The sequence below is a fragment of the Tursiops truncatus genome, chromosome 7 (genome assembly GCF_011762595.2).
Source record: "Tursiops truncatus isolate mTurTru1 chromosome 7, mTurTru1.mat.Y, whole genome shotgun sequence".
In the NCBI taxonomy this organism is placed as follows: domain Eukaryota; kingdom Metazoa; phylum Chordata; class Mammalia; order Artiodactyla; family Delphinidae; genus Tursiops; species Tursiops truncatus.
In genome coordinates, this window is record NC_047040.1 from 107434881 (window position 1) to 107457857 (window position 22977).

Below are 22977 nucleotides of genomic sequence, written 5' to 3' on the forward strand. Positions count from 1 at the left end.
GGACGCCACAAAAATACAAAGCATCATAAGAGACTACTACAAGCAACTCTATGCCAATAAAATGGACAACCTGGAAGAAGTGGACAAATTCTTAGGAGGGTATAACCTTCTAAGACTAAACCAGGAAGAAATAGAAAATATGAATAGACCAATCACAAGTAATGAAATTGAAACTGTGATTAAAAATATTCCAACAGACTTTTCATTGACTTTGCTCACTTCGGGCAGGGGCGCGGGAAGGAGCGGGTCGTCGGCGGGGAGAACCGAGTGGCTTGGGCGACGCGGGGCCAGAAGGGCAAGACCGTCCGCCGGCCACAGCCGGGACCGTCTTCCGTCCCGCGACACAAGCAACCCTCCGGTCCTCCAGCCTCGCGCCGTCGCCGCTGGCCGGCCCGCCCGCCCTCTGTCCCCCGCCGCTGAGCCCGACCTCCAAAAAGCTGAAAGAATTATTATTGAGATCATAGCCCATACTCCCCTCACTCGCTCCCCCATCCTCAACGAAGAAAAGGACACATCGGCTCCCGGGAAGGGAGAGCAACCTCCGCCCCGCGCCCAGGACCACCCTGGAGGAAGAAGCCGCCCCGCGGCCGGCACACCGCCCCGCCGCCGCGGAGACCCGACGTTGTCTGGAGCCCAAGGCTGCCCACCTTACATTTCCTACCACTGTCCTTGGCTTGTGCACGTGCCTGTGCTGATTCTCTGCCTAGGAAAGGACGATGCTGCTGGAGATCAAAGTGGCCCTGAACTTCATCATCTCCTACCTGTACAACAAGCTGCCCCGGCGCCGGGCAGACCTGTTCGGTGAGGAGCTAGAGCGACTCTTGAAAAAGAAATATGAAGGCCACTGGTACCCTGACAAGCCACTGAAGGGCTCTGGCTTCCGCTGTGTCCACATCGGGGAGATAGTGGACCCCGTGGTGGAGCTGGCCGCCAAGCGGAGTGGGCTGGCGGTGGAGGATGTGCGGGCCAACGTGCCCGAGGAGCTGAGTGTCTGGATCGACCCTTTCGAGGTGTCCTACCAGATTGGTGAGAAGGGGGCTGTGAAAGTGCTCTACCTGGATGACAGCGAGGGCTGTGTTGCCCCAGAGCTGGACAAGGAGATCAAGAGCAGCTTCAATCCCGATGCCCAGGTGTTTGTGCCCATCGGCAGCCAGGACAGCTCCCTGTCCAACTCCCCGTCACCGTCCTTTGGCCAGCCGCCCAGCCCCACCTTCATGCCCCGCTCCGCTCAGCCCATCACTTTTACCACCGCCTCCTTCGCAGCCACCAAGTTTGGCTCCACCAAGATGAAGAAGGGGGGCGGGGCAGCGGGTGGGGGGGCGGGGGGCGGGGCAAGTGGCCAGCCGATCCCCCAGCAGCAGCCCCGCATGGCCCGCTCTCCCACCAACAGCCTGCTGAAGCAGAAGAGCCTCTCTCTGTCTCTGCATTCACTGAACTTCATCGCCACCAACCCAGTCCCTCAGTCCCAGCTCTCACCCAATGCCAAGGAGTTCGTGTACAACGGCGGTGGCTCTCCCAGCCTCTTCTGTGATGGGGCCGATGGCCAGGGCAGTGGCACCCCGGCCCCCTTCGGGGGCGGTGGGGCTGGCACCTGCAACAGCAGCAGCTTCGACATGGCCCAGGTGTTTGGAGGTGGCGCCAACAGCCTCTTCTTGGAGAAGGCGCCCTTCGTGGAAGGCCTCAGCTACAACCTGAACACCATGCAGTATCCCAGCCAGCCGTTTCAGCCCGTTGTGCTGGCCAACTGACTGCCCACCTGCCCACGGGGCCAGGAGCACCCAAGACCACAGAAAAGAGAAAGGAAAGGAAAGGCCAAAAAAAAGAGGAAAAGAAAAATACACAAAAAGATTTCCAGTCTTCTCACTCTAACTTCTAGAAACATGACCCAGCCCGGGCATGGAGTGGGAGGGGCCCCTGAAGCTCTGAACAGTGTTTAGCTCAGCCCCCTGCTGCTCTCCTGCCTGCCTCCGATTTATTCGGTTGGTTTGGGTTTTATATTTCTTTTTCTTTTTTTCTTTTTTACATGTAGTTTTCTACATAACATCTTTAATTAGTGGCTTCCTGTGCTAAGAATGGTCCAGATGTGAATTGCTGCTCCCTGCTCCCTCCCTCCCTCCCTCTCTCCCTCTCTCCCTCTCTCCCTCCCTCCTTCGCATGCCTGGTTTAGGGTTGGTGTGTCCCAGCTCACAGGGAAGGAAGACAGTGGCTGGGGCCTGGCCCTCCTCAGAACAGGGAGAGACTGCCCCGTGTCACTGTCTTCATCACCCAGCTGTCCTCTCACTCAGAGCCATCCAACCTCAGCAGGCCTGCTCGGGCCCTGCCACCCAGATAGGTCTGACTCCAGCCCCCGCTTCCTCTCAGGCCTGGGCCCTAGGGAGCTGCCAGCTGGCCACTTGACACCCTCCCCCTAGAGCTGAAGTCTGTGACTCCAGGGAGGTTAGCACTCTGTCTGGTGTCCCTTTCATCTCTGTCCTGTGGCCCCATGCCACCATTCCCACCTGGCCCAGACCATCACCGAGGCCCTGGAGACCCAGCCATTGGCACATGTGGCCTCTCTCATGTAGCCCCTTCTTTCCTGGGCCTGAGTTCTTGGGTAGGGAGGTGGGGTGAGTGTAGGTGTGCGTGTGCATGCGTGCGTGCGTGATTTGCTCTCCTGTTTTAAAGGATTCCGAGCCATGTGAAACTTCCCCTCTGGGTGTGATTCTGGGTCGCAGCAAGTGTTTATTTATGTGTGAGGGTGGGGAATGCACTGGGGGTGGGTTGTCAGTCCTTTTGTGGGGTGCTTCACGTGGTGGCGCCAGACTGGCTGAGCCTGACGCTTCCAGAGGAAAGCACTGCAGAAGGAACTGGTTTCCAGACTGCGGAGGGATCTGCACTTTTGTTTTTGACCAAAAAAAAAAAAAAAAAAAAAAGGTTAGCAGTGAGGGGCTGAGAGAATGCCCAGCCTCTGATACCTAAGAGAAGTCCCTGGACTCGGACCCTCCTATTGTGTGACCTTAGCCCAGGGTGGGAAACGCTTACCTGAGCGCCCTGGGGGGTGGGAGTTTTGGGTCAGTGCCTGTAGTGGGCAGTCCAAAGCCTTGAATTGAGACTTTGGTCTTTTGGCTGTAGATGTCGCTTTAATACATTTCTTCCCCTGCCTGCTTGAGAACCTCTTGGTACCTCTTGCCAGCCCCTCACTGTCTGACCCAGGCCCACTGGGCCCAATGCTGATCTCGAGCAGGCTGGGCTGGACAGGCACTTGGCCACGGCAGGCGCTGTGTCTGGATTCTTGAAGAGCCCTCCCCACCTCTGCTGGAGAGAATTTACCTTGACGCAACCCTAGTGGGCTAGCTTCTACGCCATGACGCTTTGGCAAGTGGGCACGTAGCATCAGGGCCCCCATCACCAAAGCCTTTGGCACCCTACCCTCTCCTCCCAGTGACCCCAAGTTGGCAACTGCTGTGGCAGCGGATCCGGCCCAGACGGACACTGCCAGCCTCCTCTCCCTGCAGTGGGCACCAGCTCTACCTCCCCGTGCGGGGCAGTGCCCTGGCTCCTTGGCCCGGCACCGTCTGTCCCCCCTAGACTTCTCAGGGGCCAGCCCCGTCTGGGCCACCCTCTCCCGAGCCCTCAGCTCCCGCACAGGTGACAGGCCCAGGCTGCTCTCTGGGAAAGGTTGGATGCTGCCTTATGCCCCCTTCCAGCCCCTCTTCCCCCACTCATGCACACAGGCACCCACCACACCCTGGGCGGCTTGTTCCTCACCACATACAGGGAGGGGGAGACCAACCCCTTAGTGTCTTTTGAAATACGAAGAAAAATGTGTGATCAGGAGCATGACTCCTGTGCTGGGCTCTTGGGCCCACCTCAGTCTGTCTCAAATCTAGGCATTTTTGCTTCAACTTTATTTTATTTTTTAAGAAAACAAAACAAAAATCTGCACTAATTTACCTGGTTTCATAGGAAAACTTTTTTTTTTATTTTTTACATTTTTTGGTGTCTGTTTGTATTGAATAATTTGCTACATTTGTAAAATGTAAGAGGTATATATAATATATGTATATTTCTAACGTAAAGGTAATTTTTTTCTTTTCAAGATTTTTTCTTAAGAGGAGAGAAAGATATTTTTTCAGGAAAAACAAACTTTAAAATAAAAAAAGAGGAGAATAAAACCTATTTCTCCCCTTTCCCCATCCTCTCTCTGTCTACCCCCCTTTCCCAGGAACAAGTCAAAAGGTGGATCGTCTTGTAAAGGAAGTAAACTTTTAGTCCAGAATGATGTCTTTTTCTCAGTGCAGTGAGCTGTAGATTCTCTAGTTTGACCCCTGGGGATGGGAAGGGGGGCACTGAGGCAACATGGAGAGGAGCTCGCGGGAGCAGGGTAATGAATTTGTTTTCTTTAGTGAAGGAGGAATACAATCAAGTGTTTTGTATTCAGAATGTTGTGCAATATTTTGGAATGGAACATTGGTGTGTTTAGAGATTTAGTTTAAAAACAAAACAAAAAGATTGATCAAATCTGTACAGTTTATATTGTTCCAGATTTTTTTAAGTTTGTATTAAAAGCATGATATATTAAAAAAAAAAAAAATATTCCAACAAACAAAAGTCCAAGACCAGATGGCTTCACAGGTGAATTCGATCAAACATTTAGAGAAGAGCTAACACCCATCCTTCTCAAACTCTTCCAAAAAATTGCAGAGGAAAGAACACTCCCGTACTCATTCTACAAGGCCACCACCACCCTGATACCAAAATCAGACAAAGATATTTAAAAAAAAACAAAATTACAGACCAACATCACTGACGAATATAGATGCAAAAATCCTCAACAGAATACCAGCAAACAGAATCCAACAACACATCAAAAGGATCATACACCATGATCAAGTGGGATTTATCCCAGTGATACAAGGATTCTTCAGTATATGCAAATTAATCAATGTGATACACCATATTAACAAATTAAATAATAAAAGACCATATGGTCATCTCAATAGATGCAGAAACTGCTTATGACAAAATTCAACACCAATTTTTGATAAAAATTCTCCAGAAAGTAGACATAGAGGGAAACTACTTCAACATAATAAAGGTCATATATGACAAACCCACAACAAGCATCATTCTCAATGGTGAAAAACTGAAACCATTTCCTCTAAGATCAGGAACAAGACAAGGATGTCCACTCTCGCAACTATTATTTAACATAGTTTTGGAAGTCCTAGCCACAGCAATCAGAGAAGAAAAAGAAATAAAAGGAATACAAATTGGAAAAGAAGTAAAACAGTCACTGTTTGCAGATGACATGATACTATACATAGATAATCCTAGAGATACCACCAGAAAAGAACTAGAGCTAATCAATGAATTTGGTAAAGTAGCAAGATACAAAATTAATGCACAGAAACCTCTTGCATTCCTATACACTAACAATGAAAGATCAGAAAGAGAAGTTAAGGAAATAATTCCATTCACCACTGAAAAAAAAAGAATAAAATACCTAGGAATAAACCTACCTAAGGAGGTAAAAGACCTGTACTCTGAAAACTATAAGACACTGATGAAAGAAATCAAAGATTATGCAAACAGAAGGAGAGATATACCATGTTCTTGGATTGGAAGAAACAATACTGTGAAAATGACTATACTACTCAAAGCAATCTACAGATTCACTGCAATCCCGATAAAATTACCAATGACATTTTTCACAGAACTAGATCAAAAATCTTAACATTGGTATGGAGACACAAAAGATCCCAAATAGCCAAAGCAATCTTGAGGGAAGAAAATGGAGCTGGAGGAAGCAGACGCTCTGACTTCAGACTATACTACAAAGCTACAGTAATCAAAACAATATGGTACTTGCACAAAAACAGACATATAGATCAATGGAACAGGATAGAAAGCCCAGAGATAAACCCACACACCTATGGTCAACCAATCTATGACAAAAGAGGCAAGGATATACAATGGAGAAAAGACAGTCTCTTCAATAAGTGGTGCTGGGAAAACTGGACAGCTACATGTAAAAGAATGAAATTAGAACACTCCATAACACCATACACAAAAATAAACTAAAAATGTATTGGAAACCTAAATGTAAGACTGGACACTATAAAACTCTTAGAGGAAAACATAGGAAGAACACTCTGATATTAATCACAGCAAGATCTTTTTTGATCCACATCCTAGAGTAATGGAAACAAAAATAAACAAGTGGAACCTAATGAAACTTCAAAGCTTTATCACAACAAAGGAAACTATAAGCAAGATGAAAAGACAGCCCTCAGAATGGGAGAAAATATTTTCAAACAAATCAATGGACAAAGGATTAATTTCCAAAATATATAAAGAGCACATGCAGCTCAATATTAAAAAAACAAACAACCCAATCAAAAAATAGGCAAAAGACCTAAATAGACATTTCTCCAAAGAAGACATTCAGGTGGCCAAGCAGCACATGAAAAGCTGCTCAACATCACTAATTATTAGAGAAATGCAAATCAAAACTACAATGAGGTATCACCTCACACCAGTTAGAATGGGCATCATTAGAAAATCTACAAACAATAAATGCTGGAGAGGGTGTGGAGAAAAGGGAACCCTCCTGCACTGTTGGTGGGAATGTAAATTGATACAGCCACTATGGAGAACTGTATGGAGGTTCCTTAAAAAACTAAAAATAAAATTACCATGTGACCCATCAATCCCACTACTGAGCATATACACAGAGAAAACCATAATTCGAAAAGATACATGCACCCCAATGTTCACTGCAGCACTATTTACAATAGCTAGATCATGAAATCACCTTAAATGCCCATTAATAGGCAAACGGATAAAGAAGATGTGGTACATATATACAATGGAATATTATACAGCCATAAGAAGGAATGAAATTTACTCATTTGTAGAGACGTGGATTGACCTAGAGACTGTCATACCTAGTGAAGTAAGTCAGAAAGAGGAAAACAAATATCGTATATTAACACATATATGTGGAATCTAGAAAAATGGTACAGATGAACCAGTTTGCAAGGCAGAAATAGAGACACAGATGTAGAGAACAAATGTATGGACACCAAGGGGGGAAAGTGTTTGGGGGGGATCGTGGTGGGATGAATTTGGAGATTGTGATTGACATATATACACTTATATGTATAAAATAGATAAGAACCTGATGTAGAAAAAATAAAATTAAAAAAAATATTAAAAATATATGAAAAGAAGTGTAGTATCTTTGTGGTAAAAACGGCAAAATTCTGATAAAAGAAATCAGTTACCTTAATTAAATGGTGATATATATCTTGTTCATGGATTAGAAGACTTAATATTGTTAAGAAGTTAAATCTCTCCAAACTGAGCTGCATATACAACCCAACTCCAATCAAAATTCAAGCATGCCCTTTTAGAAATTTTTAAAAAGTTATTCTGTAATGTATACGATAAAGTAAAGGGACTAGAGTGGTGAAAAAAATTTGTAAAAAGTAAAAGCAGTTTGAAGGACTCTCGGTACCTGCTTGAAGGCTACATATATAAAGCTGCATTAAGACAGTAGGATGGGATTCCCTGGTTGTCCAGTGGTTAGGGTCCCAAGCTTCCACTGCAGGGGACACGGGTTCCATCCCTGGTGGGAGAACTAAGATCCCACATGCACGCTGTGTGGCCAAAAAATTTTTTAAAAGAGAGAAGCAACAGTTGAACAAAAATGAACAAAGCCTCACAGACTTTGGGACAGCATCAAGTAGTCTAACACATACAATTAAGTTCTGGAAGGAGAGAAGAGGTTGGGAAAGAAAGTTAAATGATAAAATAATATGTTTTTTTAAAGTCCAAATTTGGCGAAATACATCAATTTATAGATCTAACACATGCTGCAAATGCCAGGCATAATGACTGCAAATAAACCCATATGTATGTAGATGACAGTCAAAATTGCTTTAAAGTTGAACTTTATAGTGACAGAGAGTAGAATAGTGGTTGGAGGCTGGAGAGAAAGGAGAAGTAGTTATCAAACAGTACAAAGTTTCAGTTATAAATAAATCCTAGTGACCTAAAGTACAGCATGGTGACTATAGGTAATAATAATGTGTACTTGAAATTGGCTACAAAGTTGATCTCAAGTGTTCTCACAACACACACACAAGAGGTAATTAGGTAAGGTCATGGATATATTAATTAGTATAATTGTGGTAATCATTTCACAACATATACATATAATGTGCACCTTAAATATATAAAATTTTTATTTATCAAAAATAAATAAATAAGTATTGAAAAAATGACACAAAATAAATCAATCAAATAGATAAGAGGCAAATAATAGAAAAACTAGTGAAACTTTTGAAAGGTTATTTACATAATTAATAAAATTGATAAAAATCTTACAAGAATTATCCAGAAATAAAGAAAAGAAAAAGCACAAATTATAAATTTCAGGAAGGGAAAAAGGATTTCACTACATATGACAAATACATTAAAAACATAATAAAGGAATATTATGGTTAACTCTATTCTAGTACATTTAACATTTTTTGAAAAGCAAAACTTACCTGACAAAAGAAGAAATAATATATTTAAATAGATATAGTTAGGACTTCTATAACATAAACATACATAGACAGATATGACTTGTATGACATTTATATACAGTAGACCCTTGAACAACATGGGCTTGAACGGCATAGATCCACGTATATGAGAATTTTTTTAAATAAATCTATTGGAAAAGTTTTTGGAGGTTTGCAACAATTTGAAAAAACTTTCAGACAAATAACATAGCCTAGAAATATCAAAAAATTAAAAGAAGAATGCATAAAATATATGTAGGTACTAGCTTATCCTTACATAGGCATAAGGTGAGTGATATTTAATATAAAATTAATAAACTGTTAGTTTTCTTACTGTTATATAACTTTGGTTTCAAAGAATTCCATTACCGTACTCTATGCCTCTCTCCCTCATAATTGGGGAAACTGCTTATCAGCCTAACATCACAGGTAAGTGTTTTTTTAAAAAAATTGAACAATATTTCCAATACTACACGATGAATATGATTGCAGTACTGTATGCCATAAAATTTTTATAATGATTCATTCATTAGTGTATAGGCTAGGCCACCATGAAGAAATCATTTTGCTGCTTCTTTGTTATCATGGCATGAATTACTATACCTGTAAATAAATATGAATTTCTTTTTCACATTAATTTTCATTTTTGATGTCTAGTGTTAGTAATACGTATAACATCTACAGTGTTTTGTATCATATTAGACAGTACTGATGTAGGTACTGACAGATAGATGATTCATCTGGTAAAATAATGGTGTAAACTAATCAGTATCGGTAAATACTGTACAGTACTGTAAATGTATTGATATTTTCTCTTTCTTATGATTTTTTTAACAACAGTTTCTTTCCTCTAGCTTACTGTATTGTAAGAATACATATTCTTTATTGTAAGAACAGTCGATTAACAATATGTTAATCGACTGTTTATGTTATTTGTAAGGCTTCCAGACAATGGTAGGCTATTAGTAGGGAGTCAAGTTGGGGAGTCAAAAATTCTATGCAGATTTTCAGCTGTGCAGGAGGTCAGCATGCCTTTAACCCCCATGTTGTTCAAGGGTCAAATGTATAGATATATAACATATATATTAAAATGTAAATAGACATATGTATTGAGACATTAAGTTCGTAATGAAAATGTCCAGACCCAGGTGATTTCATTGGTAAAATTAGATCAAACATTTAAGGAAGAAATAATAGCAATTTTACACAGACACTTTCAGAAAACAAAGGAAAAAGGAACACTTCCCAAATCTATAAGAACAGCATAAACTCACAACACCTGACACAGATATTACACCACCACCAGCAGTAATAAAAAGTGATTACCAATGAGACTCATACAGAAAAATACAAAAATCTCTAATAAAATTATAGCAAAAAATATCCAACAGTATATAAGAAGAATAACATAATATGATTAATTAGGGGTTATCCTAGGAACGTAAGGTCAATTTAACATTCTAAAATTAATCAATGCTATTTGTTACATTAACAGAATAAATGAGAAAAATATAATTATTTTAGTAAATGGAAAAATTATTTAATAAAATTCAACAATTTTTCATGATAACAATTACAAGAAATAGAAATGAAAGGGAACTTTCTTAATCCGATAAAGAACATCAATGCAAAGCCTACAGCTAACATTATACTTGATGGTAAAAACCAAATAATGCTCCTATATGTTCAGGAACAAATAAGGGCATTTGTTCCCACCACTTCTATTCAATATTGTACTGGGGGTCCTACCTAGTGAAATATAGTAAGATAAACAAATAAAGGGCATACTTATCGAAAAGAAGAAGTGAAACTTTCCTTATTAACAGACAGGATGGTTGTGCATGTAAAACTCCAAAAGAATCAACATAAACTAGAAACTCAAGTAAGTCAACTTACAAAAGTTTTAGGGTAAAGGGTCAACGTAAAAATCTAAATTGTATTTCTACCTACTAGCAGCAAACAATGTGTGTTGACTTCACATTATGTCAAACTAGCTAAGGTAATTAGAGTGGCCGTGAGAGAATTTTATCTGATATTCTGAAGATGGAAGTGAAAGAGTTATCACTTTCACGGGCAGAATTATAACATAGGACAGGGTTGTTACAGCTTGTGCATGTTGCTCTTTATTTTTTGGCCTACTCATTGGAGAGAGCAGCAGCTGGGTGGGCAAATCCTCCTGCTCTCGCCCAATATATTTATTAAGCTTCTAAAAATCCTGGGCCAATTGGGTGAGCAGTTGCATGGTAAAGGACATCAGTTATCTTGCAAGTCACTTGCATCATAAAGATTGGAGGTTGTCCTAGCCCGCTGGGGATGCCGTAACAAAATACCATAGACTGGGTGACTTCACCAACAGAAATTTATTTCTCACAGTTCCAGAGGCTAGGATGTTTAAGATCAGGGCGCCAGCATGATCATTTCCTGGTGAGGACTCTGGTTTGTAGACAGCTGCCTTCTCATTGTGTTCTTACATAGCACGGAGAAAGACATCTCTCTTCCTGATTTTATAAGGCCACCAATCATATTGAGGTAGGACCCTCACATTTATGACCTCATTTAATCTTAATTATCTTGTAAAAGCCCTCTCTCCAAATATAGTCACAATGGGAGTGGGGGTTTCAATGTATGAATTTGGGGAGGACAAAATTCAGTCCATAGCAGAAGTGATGAGAGGGAGACAGAGTTCCAGTTTGTTATTACAGGTTCTGGTTTGTCCTCAGTTTCTCCCATTCATGTCTATCTTCCTTTCCCAACTACCTTGTACATACCTGAAACCCTGTACCAAACACAGTGCCCAGAGCTCAACAGACTGCTTAACAACCTACTGTAATTGTATAAGATCTAATAACTTTAATTAACATGTCTTTCTACATTAATTTCCATATAGTGATTCTGCTCCTTCGATTGAACCCTGACTGCTCTACACTGTTACATGACGGAAAATGAAATTTTAAAATCTGCCATTTACACTTGCATCAAAAACACAAAATACTTATGAATAAATTTACCAAAAGAAGTACAAGAGCTCTACACTGAAAAAGACACAGCATTGGTGAGGAATGTTAAAGAAGACCTAAATAAATGAAAGGCACAACATGGTTGTGGTTTAGAAGACTGAATATTGTGAAGATGTCAATTCTCCACAAACCAATAGATTCAGTGCAATCCCAATTGAAATCCTTATAGGTTATTCTATAGAAAAGGAAAAGCTGATTCCAAAACTTATATGAAAACTTAAAAAACCTATAAGATAAACAATTTTGAAAAAAAGGACAAAGTAGGAGAATACACACTTCTTGAATTCAAAACTTTTTTAAAAATACAATAATATGACAGTTGTGGTATTGATACAAGGATAGCCAATACTATCAATGGAATAGGAGAGAGCCTGGAACACACACACATACATACACACACACACACACACACATGATTATTGAATTTTCAAGAAAGGTGCCAGAGTACTGGAACAACTATATATTCATATACAGAAAATTAATCTTGACCCCTACCTCACACTATACACAAAAATTTATTCAAGAAGTATCATAGACCTAAATACAAATGTTAAAAGTCTAAAGCATCTAAAAAACATAGGAGAATACCTTCTTGGAGCAAACAAGGACTTTTTAGAGATGACACTAAAACAATGCACAAGAGAAAAAATCCATATATTGGACTTCATTAAGACTAAAAATTTTGTTATTCAGAAGATACAGTTAAGAAAATGAAAAGGCAGGTCACGAATTGGGAGGGAGTATTTGTAAAACAAATAATTGACAATGGGCTTGAATATAGAATATATGAAAGCCCTTAACAATAATAGAAAGAGAAACAACCTAATAAAAATGAGCAAAAATATCTGAGTTGAACAGATGCTTAAAAAAATAAGACATTCTTTGACATATGTACACCACTCTGTATAAAATAGATAACTAATAAGAACCTGCTGTATAGCACAGGGAACTTTACTCAATGCTCTGTGGTGACCTAAATGGGAAGGAAATCCAAAAAGGATGGGATATATGTATACGTATAGCTGATTCACTTTGCTGTGCAGCAGAAACTAACGCAACATTGTAAAGCAACAATACTACAATAAAAATTAATTTAAAAAAAGAAAAGAAGATATTCTGATATCCAATAAGCACATATCATTAGTCATCAGGGAAATGTAAATTTAAACCACAGGGAGATTCTTTCAAAAGCTTCAGACTTTGAATGAAATTGTAAAAATTGAAAGAGATGAACTTTGTACAGAGCTCTGGGCAGTGATTCGAAGTCCCTTAAATGCAATAAATGCAAACTCCCTTCCTCCCCACCCCCCCCCACCCCATTCCTTGCCAGCTAAGGCAGGGAGTGTTTTCTTGGCCCTGGGGAAGGTAAAGCCAGCCAGTCCCAGTGATTGTGGAGGTACTGGTTTTTCCAGTTCTACCTGAGAATATGGACTAGAGAAAGAGTGTGACATTAGAAACTGAAAAACAAACAGGAGACATTTTAGTTGCCCTAGTCTTCTGAGCCTCTGGAAGAATTAATTTTCCTTTGGGATTGACCTCTCATTCTGCAAAATAAATAAACAAACACGGAGGTGGAGATCTCACTTCTTTGGTGTTCCTGAGACTGTCCCTAATAAAGAGTGTGGCTATTGCAAACAGCTAACTATGAACTCCTTTGACATTCGGATTCACAATTAAAGACAATTGTTCTTTGTGAAATGTGTCACATAAGCTTGCAGTGGCCCAGTCATTGGGCTTTTCCTGGGCTGCTGAATAACACATTTATAAATCAGAAGAGTCTCCAAATAAAAAAGGCCAGTGACAGTGATGAGTCCTCCATCAAATATAGTTTATTTTCAGTCATACCTTTCACTTTCCCTCTCTCCTCTCCTCCAGTGTTCTAAAAGGTAAACACCCATATTTCAATGTGTGCCCACATAGCTCCAAGAAAAATTGCATTTGGGAAATGAAAGAAAAGGGCAATTCTTCAGTAGTTTCAGGCAGTTCTTCCACAGTTTAAAAAACTGACTCAGTCGTGCCTCATCATAGCAAGCCAAAATGTCTAACAATTTTTCAAACCCTGAGTTTGGTCTGCAGATCCCTTGGCAGGCAGGGTGGGGAAGGGGAGAGAGGAAGCATTAGGGGTCAGAGAGGTCCCATCTAGGTGAGCTGTGCACGCCGAGTCCTGCCCCGTTCTAAGATCCCTTGTCTGGCTAATGGGATGACAGCAGTAGCCACCCCCAGGGCTGCTCATAGATTAAATGGAACATGTGGGACTCAAGGAAGAGGTGTCCCCTTCCTCTCCTCCCCTTTAGAAACACCTTCCTTTTGCAGAGAGCAGTCATTGCTGCCATTCCTGTTGGGATTAAGAGACGCTTCTCTGTGAATGGTTAATTTCAAAGTAATCTCACAGAAAGTTTGCAAAGTGGAGGAAAAACTTCACCTGAACCTCATGTTCCTAATAAGAATCCCATATCTAGCCTGGGGGCACCTTCAAGAGACAAGCCAGCTGCAACTGTGTCTTCTTTTACCCTTTCAGGGAATCGTCCACACAACAATTCCCAGAATCCCCCTTCCCCAGGTACCCCACCTCCAAAAGTGGACAGCTCTTTCTTCTAATCAGCTGTCCTGAGAAGTCCAGTACTGTGAGGTAGAGAGAGACTCAGGAGTGGACAGCTGGGCCTTGGGCAACCCTCACCCTCTCTGGCCTGCTGACTTACCCAGAGGTGAGGGCCCTGTGAGGTGGGTATTCCCACAGGACAATTTCATCCCATCTGCTGGGGAATCATCTTTTGTGTTTACCAGCCACTAGTCCTTCTGTCTGGTCCTCAAGGATAGACACCGCTCTTCCATGGGCTGACAGGCCACAGCTGAGGGACTGACAGCCCTTCTGCTCACCTTTCCAGGCCCTCACCTTCTCACTCAGGAGGAGCCAATGCAAAGGAGTGCATGTAACAAGTCACACTGATTTCTCCCCAGAACCTTGTCAAAGATGAAATCTTTAGACCTAGACATTCTTTGTGTGTGTTAAATGAGTAGGAATAGTCTTCACTTGGGTAAGGAAATATCTTCTCTCCCACTTTTCCTGAAACACTTGGCCCTCTCAGTCTGTCGTTCATCTTTACATCATAGGGATACGCACATAAGAAATATTTACAGTTCCAAATTGATGGTAAGAACAAGAGTCATGAAAAGCTAACACTTGCCCAGTAATCAGGAGGGTAGGGACCAGAGAGACTGGAGGAACACCTGCCACATTCAAAGGGGCAGGTGCTGGTCTACCCAGCCAGGTGCTGCCCACAAGCCTGCAAGCCCTGACTCCCACTATTCTACAAAAGACAGCACCTGGATTTTTAACGTGAAGCCTGTTGATTGGACAAGCAATCCAATGTTTCAAGCAGAACATGGCCCAACACTTGCAGGACACCTGCTGGCTGGATTTGACCCATGGGCCAGCAGAGTGTGCTGTCAGCTCTGATCCATCCTTCGTGTGGCTTTCCTATTCCAGAACCCCTCCCAGTGGCCTGCAAGACAACCCCAAGACTCTTCTGCCTGGACTTCAACTGTATCCACAATCCCACTCTGGCCTTTTATTTAGGCTTATATCCATCAGCAGCTTACATCCAGCACCTACTGCTGAACAACCCACTACCAAAGCCATGTTGTATCATGAATTTTCCACCCTAATGACTTCCATAGTGCCTTTGCCCATACAAGGAATATTCTCCCTCTTCTTGCCATTCTGTCTATAGAGATCCTCCACATGCTTTAAGCTCATTTCCTCCAGCTTAGCCTCTGGAGGAGATTCCCGCCTCTCCTCCAAACCCTCATAGTGATCACATTCACTTGCGCAGGCTCAGAAATTAATTTCAGCCCATCTTATAATGTTCTCTAACTGCTTCAGGTATGTTTCCCATTACTTATTAGCTAGACCATAAGCTCTCTGAGATCAGGTATCAGATGTTCTTTGGGTTCACTCATTATGATTTTCATAGTGTCTTGCACATTAGATACTCTGACAGAACAGGAGCACTGAGGACCTCTCCAAATGGGGAGAAAAAAGACACTAAAAATGCTGGACAAAGCATTGAAAGTTTATTTTTTAATATGTTGACTACCTGGCACAGAAGTGAGAGTACTTCAAATTAAAAGCCAAATTAAATCTGGAATCTATAGAGTTAAGTCAAACATAGAAAACACCCTTCTCCTCGAGGACATTCAGTGTTCATTTGTGACACCACAGGGCTCAGGGATCAAGATGCAAAGCTCAGGGTCTGCCCAGGTGAGAGGTAGGTCTAATTCCATGAAGCTGGAGCCAGAGATGCATTGAGTGTGCAGCTAGCAAACCCAACTAAATGCGCAAAGCTAGCACAATAACACAATCAGTAGAGAAAGCAAATCTTTCTTAGGCACGTATGTAACTTATGAAACTCGATCATTCTTCAGTGTAAGAGTGAACAAGAAATAAACCTACATGCTAACTCACTCCCACTTACACACATCCACACCCACTAGGGGGGAAACAGTGAAACACATCTGTCCTGCGTTATGGCACTGAGTAAAGGGGTAAATATCTATCCTGGGAATTGTTAAGAAAATGCTGTTCTCACTCAAATTGCAGCATAAATTCACACGAGCTGGGAGGTCTGAAAAAATCTCAAGCTGAAACTCAGTTTAAAGTATCAACCCCAGATAACCAATAGAAGCCAATATTCAACACAAGCTTCACAGAATCCCCACAGATGAATTTCCAAGGATTCTGATTTCACAAATGCAAAAAGTAAATAAGTAAAATACACATCACACACACACACAAGGAAAACAGACATCCTAAGTGAGAATTAGCAGTAATAACTGGAAGCAACCCATTCTCATCAACTTCTTAATCACAGTTACCAGCAAGAATACAAAATATGTATTTTTAATGGATTTAATTTAATAAAAACAGGGTATTGATAAGACTATTAAAATATCCAAACCATTTTGACAAAAATAGGATGCCAAAACTGTATAGCAATTTAAATAAAGAGCCCAATGGATGATTTTCACAGAAAAATTTCCAAAGCTGAAGAGATATTTAATAAAACAAAAGCTAGATCTAAAGGTATCCTATAATGCAGTATAGAAACACAAAGTCAAGAAATAACAAAGGAGGCTTAGAAGACATGGAGTATTATAATATTGGATTGGTCAAAAATTTCGTTCAGGTTTTTCCGTAACATCTTATGGAAAATCCTGAATGAACTTTTTGGCCAACCCAATACAAGTCTATTTGGAAGCCCAGAAAGAGTGAAGTCAGACATGGGGATATAAGATATTTGAAGAAATAATGAATGAAAAACTTTGAAACTAATAAAAGGCATTACTATTTATAAAAGCAAGTGAAAAGCAGGATGAAAATTAAAAATAAAATCCACACCTAAAAAGTCATTGTAAAACCTCACAATGCCAAGGGGAAAGAGAGACTGTCTTAAAAATCTTCACAAAGACAGATAATCAATAAAGGAATGACAAATGAAACTCAGGAGACAGTGGAATAATATCTTCAATGTACTAGAGAAAATAACGGTTGACCTAGTGAAGATATCTTTCTGAAGGACATGAAGTTAAAAAAGAACAAAGGAAAACATACAAACAAAAACTGAGCACTGTACCCAAAAGACCTTCACTTATGATATTGTACAGTTTATCTTATAGGCAAAGTAAAAGCAATCACACAGAATGTCTGAGATGCAAGAATAAATGAAGAGCAAAGAAAATGGTAAATATGGAGGTAGATTTGTTCACATATTGACTATATAAGACAAAAATAATATTGTTTATCAACACTTGGGGGGAAATAAAATAGATCTAAAACACCCACAATAATATATCAGAAGGAAAGAGTCAGATTACAGTTAATTTATTATGCAGTTCTTATATTTTTCAGGAGAAGGCTAAGCATCTTAAATTTTCTAAATTAACCATTAACTGAACAAAAATAGAATTAATCAGTTCCAAAATAGTGGAGATGAAAAGGTGCCATGAGAAACTATGCTCAAACAATCAAAAAGAAGAGGGAAAAGGAGAAGAAAAGCATAAGAAATGTATAATACACAAAAAGTATAAATACACAAAAAGATGACAGAAATAAATGGAATTAGAATAATAATTAGAATAACTGTAAAAGAACTGGGGCTTCCCTGGTGGTGCAGTGGTTGGGAGTCCGCCTGCCGATGCAGGGGACACGGGTTCGTGCCCCGGTCCGGGAAGATCCCACATGCCGCAGAGCGGCTAGGCCCGTGAGCCATGGCTGCTGAGCCTGCGCGTCCGGAGCCTGTGCTCCACAACGGGAGAGGCCACAACAGTGAGAGGCCCGCATACCGCAAAAAAAAAAAAAAAAAAAAAAATGTAAAAGAACTAAATTCAAGAATTGAAAGACAAAGATTGTCAGACAAGACAAATAAACAAAGGCTAGCCTTATGCTATTTGTAAGAAACATTTAACATTTCTAAGTCATAGTATTAGAATAATAGTAAACAAATACAGGAAATTACCAGACAAGTATCAATACTAACCAACACAAGTAAATAACTATGTTAATAACAGAAAAAATAGACCTTAAAGCATAAAGCATTAACAGAGAATTACTGTTAAACAATTAAAGGTATAGTTCTCAAGGAAGATATAATAATTTTAAAGTTGTTGCACATAACAACATAATGAGCAGAAATTAAAAGGACTAAAAGGAAAAAATCATCATCATCATCAACAACAATAACAACATCATAGTGGGAGATTTTAACACAATTTTCACAGCTAATGATAGATATATCAGGAAAAAGCATCACTATTCACATATAAAATTTGAGCAATGCAACTAGCAAACAATTAAACACACATAGCTAGCACATTAACACAACCAGTAGAAAATACAAATATTTCTTAGGCACATATGTAGCACTTTAAAAAGTTGATCAATAGGGTCATAATTCAAACTTGAAAAAGCTAATGCAATTGGTTAGATATTATAAACAAAATATAAATTTAAAAATTCTTAATATTCTTAGAAATATGAATTTCTCATATATTCTTATATTCTTATAAATTATAAATAAATGAATAACAGAATGTAATTCATTAGAATGAATAACAGAAATATAAACAAAAATCATTTTTAACATAGTTTATTTTTATAAAACAAAAATCCCATACAGAGTGAAGGAAGTCAGAAAGAGAAAAACAAATACCAAATATATATATGGCTCTGAAGAACCTAGGGGCAGGACAGGAATAAAGACACAGACGTAGAGAATGGACTTGAGGACAAGGGGAGGGGGAAGGGCAAGCTGGGACAAAGTGAGAGAGAGGCATGGACATATATACACTACCAAATGTAAAATAAATAGTTAGTGGGAAGTAGCTGCATAGCACAGGGAGATCAGCTCGGTGCTTTGTGACCAACTAGAGGGGTGGGATAGGGAGGGTGGTAGGGAGACGCAAGAGGGAGGAGATATGGGGATATATGTATATGCATAGCTGATTCACTTTGTTATACAGCAGAAACTAACACACCATTGTAAAGCAATTATACTCCAATAAAGATGTTTAAAAATAATAATGATAATCTTTGAGTTTATCACCAGGTATACACTTAAGAATTTATCAAGAAAACAAATTAAAATGTTTTAAGTGTCTTATAAGCTAAAGAAAGATATTCAAAGAATGGGTTCTTTTTTTGTAATTTTTATTTTCTATTGGAGTATAGTTTATTTTATTTTATTTTTTTAACATCTTTATTGGAGTATAGTTGCTTTATGATGGTATGTTAGTTTCTGCTTTATAACAAAGTGAATCAGTTATATAGTTGATTAACAATGTGTTAGTTTCAGGTGTAAAGCAAAGTGATTCAGTTATACATATATGTGTATTAATATCTATTCTTTTAAAAATTATTTTCCATTTAGGTTATCATAGAATATTGAGCAGAGTTCCCTGTGCTATACAGTAGGTCCTTGTTGGTTATCTATTTTAAATATAGCAGTGTGTACATGTCAATCTCAAACTCTCAATCTATCCCTGCCCCCTACATTTCCCCCCGGTAATCATTAGTTTGCTCTCTAAGTCTGTGAGTCTGTTTCTGTTTTGTAAATAAGTTCATTTTTATCATTTTTTTTAGATTCCACATATAAGCTATATCATATGATATTTGTCTTTGTCTGACTTATTTTACTTAGTATGATAATCTCCAGGTCAATCCATGTTACTGCAAATGGCATTATTTCATTCTTTCTTTTTTTTTTAGTGTTTTTTTAACTTTTTATTTTATATTGGAATATAGTTGATTAACAATGTTGTGATAGTTTCAGGTGTACAGCAAAGTGATTCAGTTATATATATACATGTATCTATTCTTATTTAAGTTTTTTTCACATTTAGGTTGCTACATAATATTGAACAGAGTTCCCTGAGCTATACAGCAGGTCCTTGTTGGTTATCCATTTTAAATATAGGAGTGTGTACATGTCAGTCCCAAACTCCCTAACTATCCCTTCCCCCACCCTTCTCCCTGGTAACCATAACTTTGTTCTCTAATTCTGTGAGTCTGTTTCTGTTTTGTAAGTTCATTTGTACCATTTCTTTTTAGATTCCACTTATGTATGATATCATATGATATTTCTTTTTCTCTCTCTGTCTTACTTCATTTAGTATGATGATCTCCAGTTCCATCCATGTTGCTGAAAGTGGCATTATTTCATTCTTTTTAATGACTGAGTAATATTCTATTGTATATATGTGCCACATCTTCGTTATCCATTCCTCTGTGAATGGACATTTAGGTTGCTTCCATGTCTTGGTTATTGTAAACAGCATTGTAACAAACATTGGGGTGTATGTACCCTTTTGAATGATGATTTTCTCAAATATATGCCCAGGAGTGTCATTGCTGGATCATATGGTAGTTCTATTTTTACTTTTTTAAGGAACCTCCATACTATTCTCCATAGTGGCTGTACCAATTTACATTCACACCAACAGTGTAGGAGGGTTCCCTTTTCTCTTCATCCTCTCCAGCATTTACTGTTTGTAGAATTTTTGATGATGGCCATTTTGACTGGTGTGAGGTGATATCACAGTTTAAATAATTTAAGAATCAAATAAGTCATAATTATGTTAAAATACATAGTGTTGAGCAATAATGAAACTACAGTTTAACAAAATTATGGAATTTACTTAAAGCAGCATTTAGAGGAAAATGCATAGCCTAACAATTTATGTTAGAAAACTAAAAGGATTAAATTTAATGAGCATAAAATGTAACTTGAGAGGTCACAACAAAAATGAAAGGAAGGAAATATAGAGCAGAAGGTAGTCCAATAAAAACTGAAAAATCCTTTGTAAGACTAATGAAAAGAAATAATCAGTATTAGAAACAATAAATGGATGTAATCTCAGATGCTGCACAAAGTAAAAATATTTCATGAATAACTTTATACCAATAAATTTGAAAACTTACATCAAATGGACAAATTACTTTAAAATATAACACAAAAATCAACACCAGAAGAAATAGAAAATGTAAATAATCCCACTAATATTAAAAGAATTAAATCAACATTTAGAAATCTTTCTACAAAGAAAATATTACATATGTCTCAGGTGGTTTTCCCTATTAGTTCTAACTCTTAAGAGACAAATAATTCCAATCTTAAACAAACAGTATAGAGGATAAAACAGTAGAAATACTCTACAACTCATTTTATGAGAAAACAAAATTATAGGGCCATCTCATGAACTTAAATACAAAAAAAAATCAAATAAATGTTAGCCAACTGAATCCAAAATATATGGAAAAGATAATGCATTCTTCCAATACGGATGTAGGTAATTGAATATTAGAAATCATTTTAAATAAGTTCTACATTAACAGTTTAAAAGAGAACAATCAAAGAATTTTTGCTTGATGAAAAGAAAATTCCATTCATGTTTAAAAAATTCTTATCAAGTTAAAAGTAGAGGCGAACTTTCTTAAACTGGTAAAAAAAATCTACAAACACCTTAAAACAGGCATCATAATAAATTTAAAAATGGTTTCAGCATTTCCTTTATGAATAGGAAAGGGAAGGATGCCTGTTATGACCATTTCTAGTCAAGATTTACCAGTGATTTACCATATAATAAGAAAAAACATAGAATAAAATGTATAAAAACAAGAAAGAAAGAAGGAAAGAAAGGAGAGAAGGAGGAAATAAATAAATAATGTGATTGTTAAAGTAGACATATGAATTATTAGAATTTAAAAATATATTTAGCAAAGTAGTCTGATTTTAAAATTATTTATATAAAACAGCAGCAAACATTTTTAAATTATAATTAAAGATACTATTTAAATGTCTTGAAATTATAAAGTACCTAGGAATAAATGTAGCACGAGATTTTAAGCTTTTTGTAAAGAAAATTCTAAAACTATACTAAAATATATAAAGATCCAAATAAATGAAGAAATATATCATATTTATGGATCAGAAGACTAAACAACTTAAAGATATCAGTTATTTTCAGAATGATACACACTTCAGTGCAAATCTAACCCATATCCTCAAAGCTATTATGGGGTACTTGACAACAACTTCTAAAATATATATGGAAGCCTTAAGGAACAAAGATAGCCAAGATACTCCTGAAGAAGAAACCAGGTAGGGAGTCCTTCTCAGCAAAGAATGACAAATACTGTATGTTATTAACTATATGTGGAATCTAAAAAATGAAACAAACAAGCGTAACAAAACAGAAACAGACTCATAGATATGGAGAACAAACTCGTGGTTACCAGTGGGGAGAGGGAAGCGGGGGAGGGACAAGAGGGGGCAGGGGAGTAAGAGGTACAAACTACTGTGTATAAAATGAGTAAGATACAAGAATATATTGTACAGCACAGGGAATAGAGCCAACATTTTATAAATTTAAATGGAGTGTAATCTATAAAAATATCAAATTGTGTCGTACACCTGAAATAATATAACAGTGTAAATCAACTTTACTTCAATTAAAATAAATAAATAATTTTTAAGCCGTAATAACTAAGACAGTATGGCATTAGTGAACTGACAAGGCAGAACAGGGAGTCCACACACAGGCTTCTAAACAAGAGAAATAAGCTGTATAGCAAAGGAGAAAGCATGAACTTTGCAATAATCTGTCCTGCGACAGTTAATTACACAACTGAGGAGAAAAAAAAGAAAGAAATTGGAGTATTACTTCATGCAATACATAAAAATTAATTTCAGATGCTTTAAAGATTTAAATGTGTAACATGAAACTGTAAACATTTTAGAATATCATATGGAAGAATATCTTTATGACTGTAAGATACGAACAAATTTCTTAAGATTGAAAAAGGCAAATCATAAGGAAAAACCAATGTAGACATAGTAAAACTAGGAACT

The 22977-nt window shown here is 38.6% G+C and overlaps 1 protein-coding gene across 1 annotated transcript; it reads left to right on the forward strand.

Moving 5' to 3' along the window:
* The first annotated feature begins 204 nt into the window (after positions 1-204).
* Positions 205-4573, forward strand: LOC101336998 (protein Tob2). The gene has a single exon (XM_004316909.4). The coding sequence runs from the start codon at positions 717-719 to the stop codon at positions 1746-1748; it is 1032 nt and encodes a 343-aa protein (XP_004316957.2). The 5' UTR covers positions 205-716; the 3' UTR covers positions 1749-4573.
* The last annotated feature ends 18404 nt before the right edge of the window (positions 4574-22977 follow it).

Coding starts and splice junctions, on each gene's coding strand:
- LOC101336998 (XM_004316909.4), top strand. CDS start 717: ATGCTGCTGGAGATCAAAGTGGCCCTGAACTTCATCATCTCCTACCTG.